The sequence below is a fragment of the Fonsecaea erecta genome, assembly GCF_001651985.1.
Source record: "Fonsecaea erecta strain CBS 125763 chromosome Unknown Scaff19, whole genome shotgun sequence".
Lineage (NCBI taxonomy): Eukaryota > Fungi > Ascomycota > Eurotiomycetes > Chaetothyriales > Herpotrichiellaceae > Fonsecaea > Fonsecaea erecta.
Window position 1 is genome coordinate 64,131 of NW_017387262.1, and position 21,892 is coordinate 86,022.

At 52.3% G+C, this 21,892-nt stretch overlaps 6 protein-coding genes across 6 annotated transcripts; 3 read left to right on the top strand and 3 right to left on the bottom strand.

The window, feature by feature from the left end:
- Positions 1 to 1,137: 1,137 nt before the first annotated feature.
- On the bottom strand, positions 1,138 to 1,528 carry AYL99_11961 (hypothetical protein; the record flags this gene model as incomplete). Its single annotated transcript, XM_018843465.1, has 2 exons — positions 1,138 to 1,302; positions 1,370 to 1,528. 2 exons carry the CDS (start codon positions 1,526 to 1,528, stop codon positions 1,138 to 1,140), a joined length of 324 nt encoding a protein of 107 aa, XP_018687205.1.
- Positions 1,529 to 3,161: 1,633 nt separating this feature from the next.
- On the top strand, positions 3,162 to 3,566 carry AYL99_11962 (hypothetical protein; the record flags this gene model as incomplete). The annotated part of the gene is made up of 1 exon (XM_018843466.1): positions 3,162 to 3,566. One exon carries the CDS (start codon positions 3,162 to 3,164, stop codon positions 3,564 to 3,566), a length of 405 nt encoding a protein of 134 aa, XP_018687206.1.
- A 7,470-nt stretch (positions 3,567 to 11,036) lies between these two features.
- AYL99_11963 (hypothetical protein) lies at positions 11,037 to 11,335 on the top strand (the record flags this gene model as incomplete). Its single annotated transcript, XM_018843467.1, has 2 exons — positions 11,037 to 11,052; positions 11,112 to 11,335. 2 exons carry the CDS (start codon positions 11,037 to 11,039, stop codon positions 11,333 to 11,335), a joined length of 240 nt encoding a protein of 79 aa, XP_018687207.1.
- Positions 11,336 to 15,431: 4,096 nt separating this feature from the next.
- On the bottom strand, positions 15,432 to 16,624 carry AYL99_11964 (hypothetical protein; the record flags this gene model as incomplete). The annotated part of the gene is made up of 2 exons (XM_018843468.1): positions 15,432 to 16,293; positions 16,344 to 16,624. 2 exons carry the CDS (start codon positions 16,622 to 16,624, stop codon positions 15,432 to 15,434), a joined length of 1,143 nt encoding a protein of 380 aa, XP_018687208.1.
- Positions 16,625 to 17,217: 593 nt separating this feature from the next.
- Positions 17,218 to 18,976, bottom strand: AYL99_11965 (hypothetical protein; the record flags this gene model as incomplete). The annotated part of the gene is made up of 3 exons (XM_018843469.1): positions 17,218 to 17,354; positions 17,871 to 18,616; positions 18,684 to 18,976. 3 exons carry the CDS (start codon positions 18,974 to 18,976, stop codon positions 17,218 to 17,220), a joined length of 1,176 nt encoding a protein of 391 aa, XP_018687209.1.
- Positions 18,977 to 21,180: 2,204 nt separating this feature from the next.
- AYL99_11966 (hypothetical protein) lies at positions 21,181 to 21,559 on the top strand (the record flags this gene model as incomplete). Its single annotated transcript, XM_018843470.1, has 2 exons — positions 21,181 to 21,203; positions 21,280 to 21,559. The coding sequence occupies 2 exons, from the start codon at positions 21,181 to 21,183 to the stop codon at positions 21,557 to 21,559; spliced, it is 303 nt and encodes a 100-aa protein (XP_018687210.1).
- Between the last annotated feature and the right edge of the window lie 333 nt (positions 21,560 to 21,892).

Sequence of the window (21,892 nt, forward strand, 5' to 3'; positions counted from 1 at the left end):
TGTCAGTCAGGTCTCCGCCTGCGATTGGTGGGCATTGGGGCAAGAGCGCACGTCCGAGATAAGTGTACCGAGATATAGGTTGGCTTCTGGCAGGCCTCCCGTGCCAAATGTAGCCAGAGTCGAGAAGAGTGGATCGACTCCTGTCACCTCAGCTCGCGAGAAGGTTGAGGATGAGATCGTTGAAGATGAGTGTTGAGGATCAGTGTTGAGGATGAAAGTTTCAGGGTTGAAAACTTTGACGTGGACAAGATGACTCGGTCGGACGACGCTAATCCGTCAACAGCCAATCATATCAGCCACAACGGCCCCACAGAAGGCACTAGATATATTTGCCTCTACCAGTGTTTGCAGTGTTTGCAGTTTTTGCCGTGGCGAATTTGCCCTGCGAGCAGGAGAGGAGAATGGATTTGAATTTGTTTTCAATGTTGCAAGTCCTTTGTTCATTGTCTGTCGAGGCAATGGGATGCAGTTTAATGCTGGTGGTTCAACAACTGGAAGACAGGGTGGAGCTTTTAGAGTGGATTGCCTCTGCCCAGGCAACAGAATACGCACGGGAGTCATCGCTCGATAGATAGGACATGCTTCAAAGGGTACGAGAAACAGATTGCCCAGTGACTGACTCTGAGCTCGACATAAATACAAGCTTGCCCACATGCAGCAACAACAACCCATTCGCCGTCGCGTTATATATATACGCCTCCCAGTAACCTGTCCGAAGTTTGCTCTTTCTCAAGATCCACATCTCCTGGTCTTGGAAACTGCCAGTCCCCTCATCACCTGTATATTTCTCCACTGTGTCGGGGTTAAGTTCAATACATGTCAGGAGCTCGAGAGACCTGGAGTTGGAAGCGAACGCGACGATATGCGTTAACAAATCCACCATATACAATTTCGGAACCTGTGTTAAAACAAGGCCACTAAGGCACCAGGCAATACGGCCGCGCCGAGCACAGAGCGTAGATAAGCAATTCAGCCAAGAAGGAAGGTCAAACTATCCTCGCATATTCAGCCCGGGTGTCTCCAGATGGTGATATAATCTGACAAGTCGGGGACAGGACTTGGACAATGTCGAGCGGCTGAAAGCCATATTCTGTCGGCAAGGATGTCGAACCAAAGTTCATCAACATCAGCCAGATCCTAGTCACCATTGAGCGAGCGTGCCTGGGCAGCCCCCTTGGTCTTCCAGAAATCACCAAGCACTGAGTGAAAACCACTACAGATGTTCAGCCGGAACTTCGGGTTCCAAATGGAACACGTCTGACTTTCCTCGACCGCCGGCACCATGTCAAAGTAGCTCACAACCTGTGTTAGCCACGAGACAAGTGGTTGATCGAGAACCTCTATTACACAGGGACGTGCTGGGCTCTACCAAGATGAATGTCCCACTATCGTCAGAATTCCACTGCGACGACAGCTTCGGGTTGCAGTGGTGGCTCGTCTCCGAGATTGCCGGGCACGGAACATGAAGAGCCTTCTCGATCATCCTGACATCGACTGGTGGCAGGAGATATTGAAACACCTCGAGCATATTCGAAGTGCTGGCACAACCTGTTCGATGGGCAGGACCACTCTGGACCCCGGTAGACGGCTAAACACTCTAGTCCATGGAATTTCTGGCTGAAAGGGCTTCCACTTGCGATGCTGCAGAGAATCTATGGAAGCTCCCGGTGGGCTACATTTTTTGCACCTTCAACGCGGACGAGGAGCGGCGCATCGCCCGACGATTGTGCCAATTGCCATTGCTCATTCCATTGAACATTGTTTTCCGAGATTGGATGTACGGAGAGGCTTCGTTAGGAGAGTCAAACGCCTGGTCAGGCTGTCACGGTGCCTCGTGTGCTTGAGAAACAATTCACCGGCATTACCTAGCTGGCGGATCAAATCCTGGTTCTAGATGACTTCAACTTCGCCGCGATCCCAAGCGCGTTCATCAAGCCATTCGAACCTGGCCAACGCTGAGTTTTTCCTTGCCATGAGGCACTTCCTTGACCTTCCTGCGGGATCTGCACTCATGGCGTGACGGCAAGGGCGCGGGTGAGAACTGCAACATCCTGCTTCGCTAGGTCGCTCAGCTGGTGTGCCGACTAGAGTTCGAGCCTCTGTAAATTCACCACGCCCGAATTTTAGAAGAAGGGCCCCGGTTTCTCGTAACCATTCGCGTCGTAGCAGCCCCGGTCCTAGCAGCTTCTGGACTAGGAGAAAAGGTCAAACACATGAGAATATAGGAGTGACCTGCCCGTCATTGCACTCTTCATGAAGCCCGCGCGTTTCCATCTCTTGTGCATCTGTATGGTGGTCAAGATGTACACGATGAAAGGCCATCTCTTTTTGTACTCCTGAAATCCATATATGTCTCCTTTATGACTTCTCTGACAATTGCCCGGAAATTGGTGATGTTGATAGTGGAGGTAACATGGGACTTGAACCATTCGAACCGATTACCCGGGAGCGAGAAACGGGAAAGGGAGAAGCCAGAGGAACGAGGAATCGAGCGACAATAACGACGAGAACGAGAACAGAGGGAGTGACCTTCGCGTGCGGTCAGCTCACGGTACGTTTGCGTCCATTGCACAATGAGATGGAACAGCATCAAGCGAGATCTGCAGACTTTGTGCGTAGTCGTACGTGCTACAGTGAAGCAATAGCCGGAAAGGGGTGCGGCCAATGATACGACGATGCACCACTCGAGGCCAGATGTTTGTTTCGAGGCCATCATTGAAGATAGGACGCACAGGATTGTCTTGTTACCTCGAAGTGAGCTGCGTCTCGATCAGCAGGCGCTCGACTCTGTAGCTGAGAATGGGGGTTCCAGCTTACCGCAAAGCCCAGGAAGGGTGCCCCGGCTACCACTGGATCCCAGCAATACTCTCGTGGGCATCTCATTTGATGTGATTCCTCGAGAATAAGATTCTGTCCCTTGTGGCCAATTCGTTTGTCAGGTCATACACCAGCGACGCTGAGGGCGCTAGTCCCAGTTGGGGAACAGCCTCTCTTTCCTGCACCTAACGCCTCGATTCTCGACATGGTCCTTCTTCCTGCAATTGCCCATCTCTTTCACAAATTCTTTTGTCTTGCAACCCCTTCACTACATTCCCTGGTGAGGCTTCATATCTATGCGATTTGTGACTGTGACATTCCTACCGTTGCATCAACCCTTTGAGATGGAGTCCATCGCCCAGATTCCGGAATCAAGTCAGAGCCAGAAGGGTCCCCAACACCGGCAGACGTTCGCTGACTACCTACGAAAGACAAAGCCGGAGAAGAGGCGCTGGACGAAGCGGCAAGGTGATGCTGGACTGGCACAGACAGAGACCAAGAGCGAGACAGAGCAAGAAGAGAAGGATCGACGAGAAGATCACACCCACGCCGATCAGCGAGTCCACGCAGTCAAAACTTTGCTCGATCTGCAGTCAAAACAGCTGTCAAAATTGGCCGCCTGTCACAATCGTGCAATACAAACAGAAGCCAACCAGCGGCTGGCCCGTGAAAAGATGTGGAAAGAGCTGTTGCAGCCGACGGAAGCAATCCTCATGGACTTCCAGAGGGAGCTGACCTTGATACGATAGCTTTCCCTCGATTGATCACACCGCCGTGCACGACTCCCCTTCTGGACTTTCCAGGTTTCTCTCGGTCTTTTTGATTCTTCTTCCATAATTTCTCCATTGTTACCTTCGCCCTTTTCATTCTGGCGACTGACGCATCCTTTGGGGTTGACTCACCCCGAATCGAAGGTGGAGATCATCGTCCATTCTGCAAATGGTTATTTGTGACTGTGTTTCCTCCTTTGCCGGTACATCCTTCGAGGAAGCAGGAGGATCTCACCAGTGACCAGTACCATTCCCAATTGCGCATAAAAGGTAGGGTCCGTTCCTATGTTTCGTCTTTTGCTAACTCTTTCAAAGCTACTATTTGCATATGCTCACTGCATTACGGAGTCTTTCCATCACCATACACTTACAAATCTATCAAAACGCACCCTCCGGGCACGCTCAATCTACGTATGAAAACACCCCAGTGGCGATGGCAACCCCACTGACTGTTTAGCTTTCGGACAGTGAATCAGACCAAGGCCGTGGCGGAACGGGCCTCTTTCATGTAGACCCTCATTTCTCGACGACTGCCGCTATTACAGGGACCGAATCACAAAGACCTCAAGAACACCAACCACACAACCCACATCCGGAGCCATATACTCCTCAATAGTGGTCATTACGATATCCAAGAAAATCCAACGCAGTCGACTATCCTGGAGGCTCTACGCCCCGTCTGGAAGCATACTTTTGTGCTAAAAATGTTACATCTCGGATTTGGAGTCAGCTTAACATTCCTCTCTGAGATATTTGTGCAGCATTCTCACTTGGAGTCGCTCACAGGAGAGCTCAGGTGAAAGGCGCCATGACATCAATCGGCTCCTCAGTTCAGTCTGGTCCCGTGTATGGTCCTGTAAAATACCACGATGCAGACGTCCTCGCTTATCATCACCGCAGCTCCCTCACTGTCCAAAGATTTTCTCTCATGGACCTTTCATTTTCGATTGAGTTGCTGAGTGTTGGGGACCTCGGGTCGAGGCCACACAACAGAGAAGGAGGGACAGCCGCGCGTACCCAAAGCCTCGAAGAGACTCGAGTCTCTGTATATAGGGATAGAACTAGCAATACGAAGTGTGAAAACTTGGCTTAAACCGCCTATCCCCCTTTCTCTTACGCAGATTTGCCCCGATTACCGAACGACGACCGAGCGGCCTGGTTCTAAGCTTTTGAAAGGTACGATGTATCTACGACTCTTATCGTGGTCACAGCGATTCGTCTTTGCTCCACAGCACAAGGGCACTCGAACCGGTGAAAACAGATGCGTGTATCCCGGAGCAATCCCCTTTTGGCGTCGATAGAAGCTCAGGCCAAGTCCAGTGACTACGTACCGGCCGTGTGCGAACACCTCCATATCGAATGCCAGACTGGTATTACCGTTTCCTTACCCTGACAGCGGCAACCTCCGGATTACAGGCTTGAAAACCAACCTTGGTCTTCTTGTGGCACCCAGGAACCTGCACACGGACCACGATTGGCCAACCCTTCGACAGGCTACATGTCATATCCCACGTGTATCGCTGGACGGGCGTGTCTGCCCAGGTTCGAGGCCGAGGAATCAAGTTTGCAAATCGTGTTGCGGCGCGAGAATCACGGAACTGTGCAACCTACGCGAGGAACTTCAGAAGACCACGGGCGCGGGTACGACGACGGCCTCACGTCAGAGGATGTACGAACAACAACAGATGCGATCCAGGTCTAGCCCCAACGAAGTGTGCACAGAATAACCATCTCAGAGCCGACTCACAATATTGCTGCTCGCCGCAACACAGGCTCTGCGAACACGTATCAATAATCTCTGTCTCTCTCTCACTGTTCTTGGCCTTTTGACGGCGTTGCACGGCTCTTCTCACTTGATGCAACTACTTCAGGTAGAATTCCGGAAGTTCGACAGAATGAAAGAGGTATGCTGCGGCCTGAGTAATTGTGATTGTGGACTTTGTGTGATGAGACCGTCTGTCTTACCTGATGGCATCCTGCCCTCGCCGCCGGCATTTTTTTACTTCTGCCAACCAAATCCATTGTCCTTCCTGTACTCAACAGACTGATGCACTTTCTTTCGACATCTCTGTCGCCTGCAACCCAGACTCTCACCGAATCTCTTTCATCTTTGCGTGGTTTTCTCAGGACTGGTCAGCCGCTTGCCTTGTCTGGTAAGGAGCGGATGTCTGCTGTTGCTGCTGAAGGATGCCGTCCCCGAGACCTTCACTACCTCCATCCACTTCCCCATATACCGAGCCGCACCACTTGAAGGTTTGCCGCCACAGTGATGGAGAGAGCCAGTTCTGATCGATCAATCACATCGTGGGAAAACCCTGCAATGGAGACCAGATTCAATGTGAGCCTCTCCGGAGGAACAGGATAAAGGGCAACCTGCGATCGTCCGCCGGCAGGAGGAATTTGAAACGGCCGGGCCTGTCTTGGAGAAGTGAGAGAAGGGTGGTCTGCCTACATCGTCAGCAGTTTGGTAGTACCAATCGGCCCACGGACAGCACGAGGAATTGAGGAACAGAAACAAAAAGGCATAGAAAGTCACCAGCCAGAAGGTGCATCGAAGTCGGCACTATTTGCGAGCACTGGGCGAGGAGTAATTGGTGTGAGAAGCTTCTTGCTGCACTGCACTGCACAGTGATTCAGTCCATTTCCTTCCTTCGTCTCCAAATCACTCCTACATCCCTCCGCCGTCACAACAAACAGACAAGACACATTATGCCTCCAACGTTAAAGGGACCCGTTACCGAGCCAGGACATTACCAATTCGGCGCATAACAACGGGAAGAGCAACTGGGCGTACGTGAGACCGGACGCGCATGTCCTTCACTAACACAAAACGGAGAATACTACAGCGTGCCTTACGGGACTCATATCACCTATACACACAAATCACTCGCTCTGCTGTCATAATAATGGCGGGCCCTGTATGGATGGACTGGACGGGTTTGTCACAATCGTGAAACAGTATCTGATGCATCCACTGGTCTCTGGGGCTGGGTTCTCGCTGCGAACTACTTCGTCGAGAAGTGCAATAACAATAACGACGAACACGCCGTGATAGCGTGTCCATTGTCAGCGGTGAACAGAGGTGCTTGGCTCAACAAGGTCCTCTTCCGTCCTCATAGCATAGGTAGGTGATGATGAAGACTCGGACACTTGGCAAGTCAATCCGGCATATGGATCCTGGCATCCCTGCCAGCCGGCATTTTCAGCACCCTGAAGCGTCTGTCTCTGTTTACTGAGTCCCTTTGGTTTTCCTCGCGTACTGACTGTCCATCTCTGGCTTATGGTCACGGTCTCGTCCAAGTAACTGGACTTCACGAACATGGTCGCGGATTCGTCGTGGGCGTCGTCGTCTTTGGCCGACACATACATTGCGAGTAGCAGCATATTGGACGACACTGTCAGCCCCCATTGAGAGAGGGACTCCATCACCCTGAATAAGAAAGAAAGAATGCTCCATCGCATATGGTTCGACCTGTATGTATGCTGCTCGCATTTCCTTGTCGGCTTTTAGTTCCGTCAGGGACCCCAAATGGCTCCGATCTCCAGAAAGGCAGAGGTATAGGTAGACCATCCTCCTCATTGTGTAAACCGTACACATGCGAAAGTGGCTGACATATAATAGGCCGGGCGGCCAGAATCGAAAAGAATCGTCCATTTGTCCAACTGTACAGGGGTAGCAAGCTGCATGTGAAGGGATCCATTGCCATTTATGTGATTGTTCCTCACGTACCTGCTCTCGTGAATGGAGTCAACCAATCCCGCCGTCTGAGTCTACTCGCTCCTCTTTCGTGAGCGTGAAATGGAAGGGTCATCGATGGCCGCCGCGCTGGTGCCAACGCACAGGATGCTGAGGTTGGTGCGATGGCGGAACAGCTTGGTCAGCCATGTCCTTGGGCCGTGTGTGACGCCCTGCCTGTCTTGAGAAAGATAAAGATGAGTGCCGGATGGGGTGTCCTCGCCGCCAGAACAGATGAGCCAAACGCTGTCGTCGAATTCCAGTGGATAAAGCTCTCCTCACTTTGCTAGCTAGCCCCGGCAACAAGACATCGAGATACTGCGCACCTGCTGTCACCGTCCCCCTTGTCCGCTCCCCGCAGTAAAGCAATGCTGAGACCTAAGACAGTTCTGTCTGGCATGGTGAGTGTTCCCGTGCGTATTCCACTCCTTCCGACTACGGCAGAAACTGAGCAAGCAGCGACGGAGCAATCCACATGACACGGTAAGGAATGTCAAGTCAATACAAAGATTTGGAAAAACCGACACAGTCGGTTTGGTGCAGAGCTGCTACAAGCAGGCCGCAACAAGTCCCTGAAAGCAGACGATTATTCTCCCCTACGACTATCTCGACGGCTGGCTTTGTTTATTGAATCAAAGAACCAATGCATCAGTGTATGTCCAGCCCGAGCTCCGTCTAGCCCGGCCTTCGTCAAGCTGGCAGCCCACGGAGGCGGAGGGAGGCAACGGGATCGGCCGTTCGCTCCTCCAATTGATTGATCCTCAGCCGACTAGCTGGGTTCTTCGACCTCCCGCATCGGCGATGTGGTCTCCCAGTCGATGCGTCCTGCAATGACGTTCCCGCTTTGCCGGTTCGAGTTCGAGCGAGCCTCGTCGTCGAGAGATGAAAGTAACGGCTGAGAGAGAGAGAGAGAGAGAGAGTAGCCATGGGGATATTTTGGGGCTCCATAGTGCTATTCTCGGCTGTGTAGACTCAGGTTAATTTTACTGCGCGACAAGGCGCACAGTTGGATCGTCGGCGTTTCCTTGACAAAGACTCACTTATCTTCCTCGACCCCTTCGAGAGAATGTCTGAGAGAGAAGCGCTCAATTCCGTTGGCATGGCACTGTGTGCGCTGTTCCACAAAATGGGGCTAGTTGAATGTTGTTGGGCTGCTGCGACCGACCTCTTTCACCGCGCTGACCACACAGAGGAGGAGCCTGACAATGTAAGAATGAAAAGTACAATGTGCCAGAGTAAGCGCTCGGCCGCCGTGGCTTGTGGTCTCGAGGAGAGCAAAGCGCATGCGCAAACAACAATGGATAATCTGCGGAGATGTCGTGTACTTGCTTGCTCGAGATGCTTCCAAGGTAGTGGTGAACTGAGGCATGCATGACAATAAAAAGTTCAAGATAGGTGTAGTTTCTCTACCGGGAAGACATCAGGTCCAAATATGTGATATATATATATATATCCCGTTCAGCAATATCCAACCCCTTTTTGCAGGAGAAAGGTCCTCCTCCTGCAGGACTGGGAAAGATGATCGTGTGTGCCATACACTCACCCACCCACTGTGAATGAATGTATCTTTCCACCACCCATCTTCCGTCGCTGTGTGGCTTCGAGTACTGTTGCATTCGCCACCAGGACGAGCCAGGCTCCTCTCCTCGGCTTCATCTCATGCCGGAAAGCACGAGTAAACGGCGACGTGATGATAATGATGATGCTCATGTTGTTCTTGTTGTTGTTAGAAGTCACGTTCGGCTTTCTGACAATCCTGCATGAAGCAGCCCATCCCTCCCCTTCCGTTCCTCGTATCCACTGGGCCAGACAGATAATCGTGTATTCTCCTGTGGGTGACATGTCAATACTGACACGGGGGATCCAGTTCCTCCCAAGAACGATCATTCCGAAAACGCCTAGGTAGGTTGATGTGGGTGCGTGATTTCAGAAATTGATGCCAGCGACACCCCTTTTCGCAAACCGTATCTCGCGAGCACGCTCTCTCTGTGTGTAGATAGAAGGTCCGAGTGAGCAGATGAAGAAGAAGACTGTGTAGAAGATGAAGAAGGTCCGGGCCAGCCCGACCGCCAGGCCAGACAGGGCAACCCATGAGACCCAGGTATGTAGGCAAAGGGGGGAATTGGTGTGTTTGAATATGGTTTTCACGGTTGGCGTGGGAAGAGGATCTCTGTCTCTGGGCAAAGACATCATACATCGCGCAGTAAGTGATCTGATCGGGAGGATACAGCCTTGACTGATTCATTGCCCGACTGATGAAAGATCGCCTTCTCGCACGTTAACAGGCTCGCGACTCTGGGGAATAGAAGTAGTGAATGAACCCTCGTCACTCAGTCACGGCAGGCGAAGAAAAAGGGGAGTCGAGGCGGCCAGAATGTGCTCGCAGCACGCTTTCTCTCCCTTGACCGCCTTCACATCATCAGCAGCCAAATACCGTAGTGGCAGGGTGGGTTGAAGGCTGCGCGACTGAGGCAACCTGTTGTGAGAGCGCGAAAAAAGAAAGCTAATCTGACTGCATTGACTCAAGGTACTTTAGTGACAGAGTCCAGGTGTCAGCGGTAATCGGCTACCTTGACAGGCGCAGGTGAATGTCACTTTCAATAGTGTCAGGCTCCAGCCGTTCTACGCCGACGCAGGCTGGAACTGTCCGCGTCCTCTGCCAGGGAGGGATTGGGTCATCGTACCACTGGGAGTGGTGACCCTGATGGCGTCTGGCTGGCCTTTTCGCTCCCGCATTCGATTGGGCGAGCTATCAGCAGCAAGGGTTGCGAGGATTGAGTTCTGACATAGGGAGTATTGTACCCAAGCTGCTCACGTTGGCTTAGGAGGGAGACGGATGTCTCCTGGGTTGATATGCCGTGCTGACCAGGACAGAAACACTCCTGTGATAGCTTCAATAGGGTTCCAAATTGCGACGACGCTCAACAGCAGCATCGGTCCTCCTCAAAAAGTGAGCACGAATCAGACTCTGGTACCAGGAGTAGCTCTGCTCGTTTCTCTGCCAGGTGACAGTGTCGTGCAGTAATTAGAGGGCGCAAGGCAATGGCGTTGAATGGGCCCTCTAGAGGAAAGATTAGCGGAAGCGAGACACTGTGAGGTATTCACAGTGGCTTACATGTGCCACAACCAGTGCAGATGATCAGTCTGTTGACGCCTGCTTCTCTTCGCCCAAGAGGACAACGGCACGGCACCATACACCGGACACAATTTGCTGCCACAGAAACCTCTGTACGGTCGTCAAAGCAGGGAGAATATGAGATGCCGGCAGCTCGCATCATCAGACTGTGTTGATTAGCCTGCCCCACAATGGCTTGTCTGAAAGTACCCTCTGGTCTGTCTGCTGCAGTTAGGACAGTCGGAGGCACGTTCAATCGCGACCGACCAGCGGCTTGTGAACCTTCAACGGCTGTTTTCCTGTGGATAGAATTGGGACTGCACACTCTCCTTGTCAGCAGAACTCACTGCTGTGAAGTAGAAGGACTGGCTGGACCAGGGAGGCAGGTGACGATCTCATCCCCATATCAAGTTCAAGGAAGTCTCCACCTCCACTGCATCTGTGAGCACGCCTTGCATGGACATGAGACTGCGTGTCAATCGAACAGGAACATCTGACTTGAAGCAGGAAGCCCAAAGCGACGCGAGCTGCAAGCTGACAATAATCTTTGACTAGGAATGCGTTAGGCCGACTCACTGTCAGCTGGATATCTAGGCCTATGCACGACCGCGAAAGTAAGCCTCGTGTTCCATTTTACCCTTACGCTGATCTCTGCTGACCACGATGGCCATAGACGCCGTCAAGAGTCCGGCGGTGCACTGCGAATTCTCATGGCGATCCCACGCAGATGGCCGAGGCGCTCAGGTATTGCTGAACACCATGACGCCAAACTCCCGCTTCCTTGGCCAGTGGCAGCGACTCTCATTCGTCATGAGCATTGGGTACTTTGACGGCTCATCTCCTGCCGCCAGAACTGTCGCAGAAGGATCTGAAGTGCTGCTTCTGGAGTGCTACTAGGAGCACGCCGCACGGGCGACCAAGTGCCTCCTCGCCCTGGAAAGCTTGCCAAGCGGGTTTCGATAAAGTCAGTGGTTGCCTGTCCGCATTTCCCCGGCCATACCTGTCCTGAGACACCCCTTTCCACTCGCAAGGTTCGGGAACCCCCTGGAAGTCCCAGAAAAAGCTTCCTCCGTCCTCGGTATCCCTTTCGCCCTTGACGCCCCTCCGCGGCTCTCGAGTTCTTCGCAAAATGCAGTGGATTTTCCGGGTCGTCCCATCCAGCCACTGGATCGGTCATTGTCATTGTACATGCAGTCTGCGGGCCGCCGGTGATCCAGTAATTTTGGAGGAGCAATTGGGCTAGCGCGGGTTGGTTTGATGCGTCTGAGCGGATGTTGCCGCTTCCAGGCGAGCAGAGACTGGAGGAAGCACTGGAGGATGCTTGCGCCAGGAACCTCGATATCATCGAGCCGAGTCGAGTCGGATCTGGTTCACTCCGTAGGCAGGCGGCCGTCGTGGTAGCCCAGTGGCCAGGAAATAAGAATCTCTCTCTCTCTCTCTCTGGCGCTCGCATTGATGTGACAGCTAACCAGGCAGACTGATAGGCAGACAGACAGACAGTGTAATCCACAAAAACCCCCTGTCGTCGAGGCGGACACTGCTAAGTAACTGTGTGTAATCAACAGAGCGTTGGGGGTGTTTGTTTACCGAGATACTCACCAAGCGCTCGCGCTAACACGTTGCATGGCGAGTTCATTACGTCCGTCGTCTAGCACCTGTTCTGCGACTGGCTGCCCTTCCCGAGCTCCTGGTTGGTCTCGACCTCCAAGTCCGGATATGCTTGCGTACCACAGCAGAAGGCCGAGACAGCGTCTCTATAGACGAGCGAGGAGGCACTGAATCTCAGGGGTCTGAGATATCTCCTATCCTGTCCTGGCTATCGGGCGGTAGTAATTGGAACATTTTACAGACAGGGCAATCTTCTTGTGAAGTCGATCGAGTTGGACGGACCACGCCGCAGCCGCCATCACGCCGGAACGGGGGACTTTCTCTTTTCCATCTCCTCAATCTCTGGATGATGATAACTTTGTTCTCTGCACATCATGAGTTGCAAAAACAAACAACAACGAATGCATGTCAACGGAGACTCGATGGATGGACAGGCTGTGTTTAGAGGGCCTCTAGATCAAGAGCCTTTTTTAATCCCACCGGCTTGAGCCGGGCTTTCTTCGATAGACTCCCGCCATCGTGGTATCACCGCATGTGACTTTGTCTCGCTGTCAACTTCTGTGTTCAGAGAGAGCACAGGTAGATCATCCGCTGGCCTCGAATCACGCAGTCGTAACCACGTCGAGGTGGGACTGCTTGAGCGTAGGGATGATGTCTAACGTGCGACGGCGAGGGCGGACCGTGGTATTCGCGCGTCAGAGATGCGATGGTAAGAAACTCCAAGTTTACCTGGGAGGGGAGGGCAAACTGAGGTCTACCGCACCTTTCACGCTCTCTGTGCGACAGGTCCATCCTATTTCTTTGGTATTGGCCTGGCTGCTAGGCTACAGGGTATCGTCCTTCCGCTCGTCCCGGCCGAATTGTGCAAATTCCACCTGACGTCGGTTGTGGGCTTGTTGTGGTGTATACCACCCGCCGGAGTTCGTGGAGGAAATAAATGGCCATCGATAGTGAGATCCGGAGTCGAATATGGGTTGAGCGTCATCGTCGCTACTGAAACCGGGCTCGAAGCTGCCGCAAGGCGCAGATTAACGTGTTTTTCGTCCGGTTCCTCTCGTTCGCAGTCACACCCACACCGATGCCCTTTGCTGGAAGAGAAGCAGACAGCAGAAGCAGCCAGCTGACGACGGCGAACTAGAGCGGTGGAGGTACGGAGGGGAGGGAGTAGTGGTCCTTTTTGGGAGGGGTCATCGTAATATTTCCGGGTGTGTTGTTGCCAGAGAAAAGTAAAGAAAGACTTCTCTTCGTCACTGGATCGGGCATTGAGGGCAGAGCTGGACGATCCCAACGGGGAAATGGCGGACGCATATTGCCGGAGGTGCTTCTTCACGGGATATCGTAATGAAACCGAAGAGGAGTCCTTGTGAGTTTCTCCTATCTCTTCATTTTCGCCCCTGCTTTCCGAGTCGTTTTGGCAATGTTAGAGTCAAGCCGCATAAGAAGTTCTCCCAGAGCACGAATTCCACTGTACTAGTGCCTTGTGTATTCACGGCGTCACGTCATACGTCTCGAAAAGTGAATTGATGGAGGACGATGGTAGGTGTCGAGCCAGTGACGGCGTGCGATGGGCATTTCTCAAGGATTAAAACAGGATGAGGCGGCAAACACCTCGAGTATCGACAGATCGTCGGGCCTCCCAAGAAGGCTTCCCTCGCATTGTTTGTTGGCCGAGATCTAAGGGCGTCGAGAAAGGGAAGAGCTCGGGGGCTAGCACGGCCTCTTTGCTCTGCGTCCATCCATGTGGCTTGGGAAGTTAGGGCCCAATTTCGTGCCAAGTGACGAAGCCTGCACATGTCCCTTTCCCACTCTGACTGACCCAGCAGACCCTGTCGAGTTCCTACCCTTGAGAGTCTTCGAATCTGCTCGGAGAGCTGACTGAAGGAAAAATGGCCAAGCTTGCGGAAGGAGATTCAAGAACAAGGAGCTCCCATCGAAAAGACAACACAATATTCCTCCACCTCGATCATGATTGTCGTGGCAGGTGGTCTTGCACTTGTGGGTTCCGCCGCGCCCAAGCTTTTGGCACCAGCCGAGTACTTGGTTCATGATACCTGTGATCTCTTCACCAATGGTCACGTTGTCTCGAAGCCTGTGGCTGCTAAAACTTGGCAGGATTTCTTGGGATTTTAATTGAACACGAACGTGAAGTGGAGTGGGCCGTCTCCAAAGACTGGGTTGGGACAATCTGGGAAAACCTCACCTATGAGCCGTTGCTGTGAGGAACTGTCGGGGGAGTACGAGCAGTGACCGTCTTCCCGTAACATCAACCAGCCTCGCCAACATGCGGATACATGTTGTTGTTGGAGGATGCATGAGCCGTGCGGTGTTTGTCCTCGTTCCCCAAAGTGACATTGTCGCAGTCTCGGGCATTCTGGCCGCTTCAGGAATGATACATGTCTTGCAGCTCACTGGGTTGATGTTCGCAGTGGAAAATTCCCAAGTGGCGCAACAAGGACGGTAGAACCTTCCTGCCACAGGCCTCTAGTAATAATGACCTTGCGGCTGCGAAAGTAAAGTCACCAGATCTCAGCGCAGTCACTTTGCCCGTGCGGTAGCTTCGAACTGTGAAGGCCGGCGTGTCGAGCCGTCTGCGGGACGAATTATAAAGACTTTATAGGTAGAGAGTGAATAAAAGATATGCCGGATATTGAGAAGTTGCGCGTGCAAATTGATCGTCAGATCTGTGTATATGAGTGTAGAACGCCGTTGGAACCCCGGATCCAGATTGGGACCTGCGCAAATGCACTGGTGCCAGCTGCTTTCGGTGCAACGATCAGCGGCAGCGACGATGACAAAGAGACTCGTGCACAAGGCGGGATTTGTGTCTCGGAGACTACCTAGGCTTGGGAGAGCAGTTGCGCCATCGACTGACAACTCCGACAGGACTTGAAGCCGGACAAGTCGAGTCTGGGGTATTCCCAGGAGAATGATTGCATGAGGGCTGGCTGCTGTAGATCCTCCTCAACTTCTCGATCATGCACACCCCAAGTGGCTTTGACGAGTTCGGTATAGCCGCTCCTGTGAGTGACGAAAGCTGGTCCGGAGCCGAAGAAAGTGTTGACAAGATATTCCACGACAGGGTTGATGTAGCAGGACGCCTTTGTTGGCCGTACTGCGATGCAAAGTATGATCTAACGGTTTACATCAATTCACGCGCCAGTGTGTGTATATGAGAGATATATAGAGACAGAGACAGAGACAGAGACAGAGACAGAGACACACACAGAGACAGAGACACACACAGAGAGAGAGGGGGAGAGAGAGAGTATCATTTTCTATCCACTGCTATGCACATTCATTTCCTGGCCACTACCATAGACTGTCATTTCCTAGCCACTGCCATGGACTGTCATCTCCTGGCCACAGCCATGGACTTTCATTTCCGTCATTTTCTAGCCACTACTATGGCCACCAAAACGACCACGACGGCCACCACGACAGCCACCTGCCAGTAGAGTGCACCATACTCGACTCGACTCGGCTGGATCGACAAATAAGCTCCTTTCGCTCTCAGAATACCCAACGGTAACACCCGTCTGTCCGTATCTTCCCAACACGCGATATGCCAATAGTCTTTCCAGAACCGCTTCATCATCTGCGGTTCAATGGGACTATCTACTCCTCTCCGAAGTGTTTTGTCACCATAGATACCTTTAGATATCATCAAGAAAGGGAGTTTTCTTGATGGTATCTGTCCGAACGCGAAGGTTTCCTGGAAGGTCATCTCTGCGATACCAGTAGTATCCCGCTCCCATATCTCCCATAATACTTCAGTCTCTCCGATAATCTTGACGTTACCGCACCAAATTGCACCCGTTATCTCGTCAATCCGAAAGACCTGAGAGTCTTGGATTGATTTCGGACATGTAAATGTTGGTTTTTCGGTGAATTTGATAAGGATAACGCGTTGGATATTGAGGTCGCCGTCCATGTATAGTGGGACGAGATTTCGGAGATCTTTGAGAGTTTGGGACACGCCCACTTCGACAATTGTATGTGTTCTACTATCATCCTGACTCTTTATCCAGTCGATATGAAAGTCTGGTTGTTTTTGCGATGACTGATCTACAGGAATAGCTGAATTCGAATTGATCAGGATCTTAGCCGCGAGAGTAGGTGTCATAGCAAATTTAGCCTTGTATGCGAGTTCCGTAAGGAATCCAACGAAGGCCTGGTGTCTGAAGCTAGGAGGAGGCATAATTGTAACAAGACAGCGCGAGCTATCGAAGAAGACTCGAAATAATTTCCTGAAAAGATCAGCGTACCGCTAGATAAATTAACGAGAGTGATCAGGTACCGTTCTGTGTATAAGTCAAAGTTGGGGTCTTCTTGCAGTTTCAACCACGACTCTCGAGAAATCGTGAATTTGATGGGTTCATCATCTGGTGTGAGATGCAGTTTGTCTGTCGCAACGGCTTCTGCGAGATCCAGCACTTCCTGCAACTGATCAGAGTGAGTAGGTGGTTGAAGGCGCGACTGATTTGGTGGTGGTTGAAAATTTGACTGTTGTGGTGGCGAAGGCTGCAGTGCACAGGCCGTACCGCTATACTCCAGCGTGTCGCTTGAGCTTGAATCCATTCTTTGAGGCCAGTTACACAATCTCTTCTGAAGGCTTAGTGGATGATCGATGAGAGAAAGATGACGGAAGAAGACGAAAGATTTTTGTTTATTGTTTGACTTTCAACTTGTGAAGATGCGGAGGCGTGTCAGGATGCGGAGGAATTTGTCACCTTAGTGTATGATCTAGCGAAGCGTAGCCTGAGCTAGTATCACCGGCAAAACTGACAAAAAGGGCGTAATTTAATTAGTCCGTCTTCTCGGAGCTTATCGATTGGCTGCTGAAGACACAAAGTACGTGACTTTCGCGGATCATAGTTATTCCACTCCTAATCTCAATTGCCATCTGCGCCACTGCCATCTCAGTTTTCGTCAACAACTTCATCAACAACTCTACCAAAACCTTATCAAACCTTCATCAAACTGTCGCAATCTGTTTGTCTAGCAACATCCATTCCTCTGTGAAAAGCCTCTCTGAAAAAACCTCTGTGAGCCAAGTTGTGGAGCCACGAAACTGACCGATTTACAGGCCACTTAAATCGCCTCTTGCCCATCTGAAACCCGCTCCTCTCCCCCACTCAATCCTTGGCCCTTGAAGGCCCTGCTGGCGTTCGTTACAGAAGGTGGAACTGCTGGCGTTGCAGATACTGGTCAGACTCGCGGTCAAAGTCGGCGTAGTAAGACCCAGTGGGTTCCTTGGTGCGCCTCCGGACTCGGTAGTCATTCGTCGCGGTTAGTCGAGCATAGGTCTCTGTGAATGTTAGCAAAACATACCTGTTGGCTGTACACTTTGTGGGCGGCGATGGTAGCGTTTCTGGTGCCGAGCGCGTCCCCAGGTAATTAAGAGCTTCGCTGGCGTCTTCGGGTGTTTACGCGGCACAGTCCATTATATCACAGGACGCCTTTGTTAACTGCACTGCGATGCACAGTATGATCTAATAGTTCACATCAAGTTACGCACCAGTGTGTGTGTGTGAGACAGAGATAGAGACAGCGAGAGAGAGAGATTTTCATTTTCTAGCCACTACTATGCACTTTCATTTCCTGGCCACTGCCATGGACTTTCATTTCTGTCATCTCCTGGCCGCTGTCATGGACTTTCATTTCCGTCATTTTCTAGCCACTACTATGGCTACCATAACGACCACGACGGCCACCACGATAGCCACCTGCTAGTAGAGTGCACCAGACTCGACTCGACTCGGTTCGATAATATCGAGGTTCCTGGCGCAAAATTCTTCCCATGCTTCCTTCAATCTCTGGTTACCTAGTAGCGGAAACATCCGTCGCCTAGCGTCTTCATAACTAGAATTAGCCCAATTCTCCATCCAGAAGTTCTTGATCATCTGTGGCGTGATAGAAGTATCCACCCCCCTCCAAGTCGTCGCGTCGCCATAAACACCTTCGCTGGTGATTGTCAAGAAAGGAAGGCTTCTTGACGGCATCTCGCCGAACGCGAAAACCTCCTGGAAGGTCGGCTGCGGAACACCAGCAGTATCTCTTTCCCACACCTCCCACAGAATTTTCGTCTCCCCAACTACCTTAACGTTTCCGAACCAAATTGCACCTGTTCTCTCGTCTCTACGAAACTCCTGAGAGGTATCGATAGACTTTAGAGATCGAAATCTTGGTGTTTCGGTGATATCGATGAGGATAACACGTTGAATATGCGTATCACCGTTTAAATATAACCGGGCGAGATATCGGAGATCATTTAGGGGTTGGGTATTGCCCACTTCGACAATCGTGTGATCTCCGATGTTGTACATATCCTTTTTCCATTTGACAACTAAGTCGGGTACTTTTTCCGAGGACTCGTACTCTCCTGTGATTGTTTGAACAACCATACCAGTGTCGATCAAGATCTTAGACGCGAGAGTAGGTGTTGTATCAAATATAGTCTTGTACCCTAGTTTCGTAAGGAAACGAATAAAGGACTGGTGTCTTTGACTCGGAGGAGGCATAATAGTGACAAGTCGGCGCGAGCTGTCGAAGAAGACTCGAAATATGTTCCTGAAAAGATCAGCGTACCGCCAGAAGAAGAAGAAGAAGAATCAACGGGGATAATAGGGTACAGTACCGTTCTGTGCACAAGTCAAAGTTGGGGTCTTCTTGCAGTTTCAACCACGACTCTTGAGAAATCGTGAATTTGATGGGTTCATCATCTGGTGTGAGATGCAGTTTGTCTGTCGCAACGTCTTCCGCGAGACCTAGCACTTCCTGCAGTTGATCAGAGTGAGTGGGTGGTTGAGAATTCGACTGTTGTGGTGACGAAGGCTGCGGTGCGCAGGCTTTGTCGCCAGAAACGGAAAGCGAGTCGAGCGCCCGCCAAGGAGCGCCAGGCTCCGGCGCGTCACTTGACCTTGGATCCATCCTTTGGTTGATGCGAGTTGTACAATATCTTCACCGCGCCGGTGTGGGATGATGGAGGAAGATGACAGATTTTGTTTGTTGACTGACTTTTATGTGCGGGAATTTTTCTATCCGGTCGAGCATTTGCATCTGCTCATACAACAACGGAGGAGCAGGAATCACCTCCGTGCATGATCCAGCACAACGCCTTTGTTGATGGCACTGCGACGCACAACAGCCTTTGTCTGGGTCACGAGCCTGGAAGCAAACACGACAAAGGCTTTGTCGATTGCACACAGATGCACAACAGACCATGTCTTGATGGCACGGTGAATTTGCGGATGGCACTGCGACACACAACAGACACTGCTTTGATGGCACGGACACAGAACAGACACTGCTTTGATGAGCGGACACACAACAGGCCCTGCCTTGATGGCAGAGCGATCTTCCGGATGACACTGTAACACGCAGCACTGCGCTGCAATGACAGGCCGACGTTGTGGATGGCACTGCGACGCCTGTGAGCAGACGCCTCCAGGGCTTTGTTGATCGTACACGGATGCAGAGCAGTCTCTTCTTGGGACACAGGAGTGTGGTGACGGCACACAGATGCACAGCAGACTCTGGATTGATAACAAGGCGGGTTTGTGGATTGCACTGTTTGTCTTTCTGTCAGTCCTGCGTCGAAAGGGGGCCCGGAGCCCAAGGGCGCTCCTGGACTGTGCATCGACTCCCACGAATCCAGAACCGCTGCTCTCTCTGGCAGGACGAGTCCAGCGGTAAGAGCCATTTTGCTGGATGGGCCTCTTCTGTTATGATGGGAAATTCTGGGTGTGTCGTTGGCACAACATCGATGGTTTTCCACCACCGGCGCCAAAGGGTGCGTGATTTCAAGTCAGAGGCAGGACCAGATGACGCGAAGGAATAAGTGGAAGAGCGGGACCAAGCCCCCGTTCCCTCTCACAATATAGGATATGGAAAGGCCCAGAGGCCATATGCGGCAGCCGGGCCTCGATAAGCGGTGTCTGATCCTTTCTGGGTGGTGAAGGGTAGCTCGGATGTGTTTCAGGCTAAGCCATCGGCGGGCGTCGAATCAAAACTTCAAAAGATCCCAAGAACAGATGACTTGTGGGCCAGAGCGCAGCCTAGTAACCGGAGATGTCGGTTCACGAAGCGACGGCGCTGCCTCCAAACTTTCCCGCCACCTCCACGACCTTGTTCCTTGAACTCATGCCAGTCTCGTCCGAGAGAGGTCTCTTCTATAACAGTGTCGGCTGGGAGCCTTCTATCAGCCTTCGCTGGCGTCTCGTCCTAGCGGCCCTGATGCCTCCTTTCCACCACCACCCCCCCAATCAATCCACCTCCCTTGTTTCTTCCTCCAAAGCTGGACGAACACTGCCCAGATTTCCCTTACTCAGCATTCCATTCCCAGATTTCTTTGCTCAACATTTCTTTCCTCAGCTCGCTATCTACTCCGGCCAGAATCCGTCTCAAAAGAGTGCTGACAGGAGCCATACCTGGACCGCCCGCCACGCTGAGTGATCGGGCGGACCTGATGCTCTTGTACATGAAAGCGAGAGAGTGGCAATCGGCAACATTCTCGAGAAGGACTGCGGCGATGTGACTCTGATAGAGATCCTGGCCGAGTCCAAGATCCGGATCTCAAACGTGGCGCCAGCGACTTGCGTGACGACGGTAAAGCGGATCCCTTCGCAGCCGAGAGACATGAGGAACTCCAGTCGCTAGGCTGGCACGCCTGGGTTCCGGACAACCAAGGCTTCCTTATCTTCCTCTCCAGTCTCCTCCGCCTCTTCGAGATCAGGAGGCGGAAGAATGGCCAGGGCAGGCTCAATTCTCAACGCCACCGGGTCCGGGCCCTCAATCCTACCCCAAAACCAACCTAGTAGGCGACGAGCAGCAAGAAGGCCCAACTGAGGAGGGTTTGGAGGGTGACCCACCGACTCACCGCGGGCGAAGCCGAGGATGAACCCGAGATGAACCCGAGGACCGAGTACAGGCGGCCGATAGCGGGCAGGAACAAGCAAAGATGCTGCATATACTGGTCGACAAGCTCGCATTCTCTTAGGTTCATGGCCGGAGATCACGACGCTTGTGGCCAAGGCCCAGGCCCGGCTTCTGGACCCGTGGTGGTTCAGAAGCGCGCTAATCTCTTCCGGTCTGAGCAGCTTGCCTTCTAGCCCGACCTAAAGAATCTCGACACCATGCCAACTTTAGACAAAACCTGGTGAGTGGCCTTTCGCCGGGGGCCCCGGACGGTGAAGGGTGTCTGCTGTTCGGTGGCTAACATCCCGATCAACTAGGTTCAAGGCCGCCGCTGCCGACTTTGACCTCTCCACCAGCCATGTCGGCCTCGAATTCATGTCGGCGACCCAGGAGGCAGTCTGTAGGCAGGACTCGGCAGGCATATACCGCTCGAGGCCCTCGTCGCCATCTACCTGCTGTAGCGGGTGGGAGCGCTCCCGGTCGACCTCGAGTCCATTGGCCGGGGTAGGCTTTGACATGGGCCGAGTCGGCCCGACCTGGGTCGAGTCAAGTCGGCTTCCGGGTCGGGTCTGGGCCGACTCTTACCTAGCCCGATAACCCATTTATTCGGGCTAGTTCACTCTCTAACTCGACCCGAAAACCCGTGGACGGGCCGAAGTTTAATTTTTATGGTCAAACCTTCCAGGGTATAGGTCGGACTCGACCCGACTTGACCTCGACCCGAAATATATCGGGTCGGGTTATCTACCCCCGAAACCCGACTCGACCCGGCCCATGTCAAAGCCTAGGCCGGGGTGTCCGAGAGATGGACTCTAACGTCCAGAAGATGTTGAGTGCTCACAGCTGTTATCTTGGCGACGATCGGTTTAAGGACGTCATGCTAGATATGTCAAAATGAGCCCAATGGGCCAAGAGGACCCAGAGCTTAGT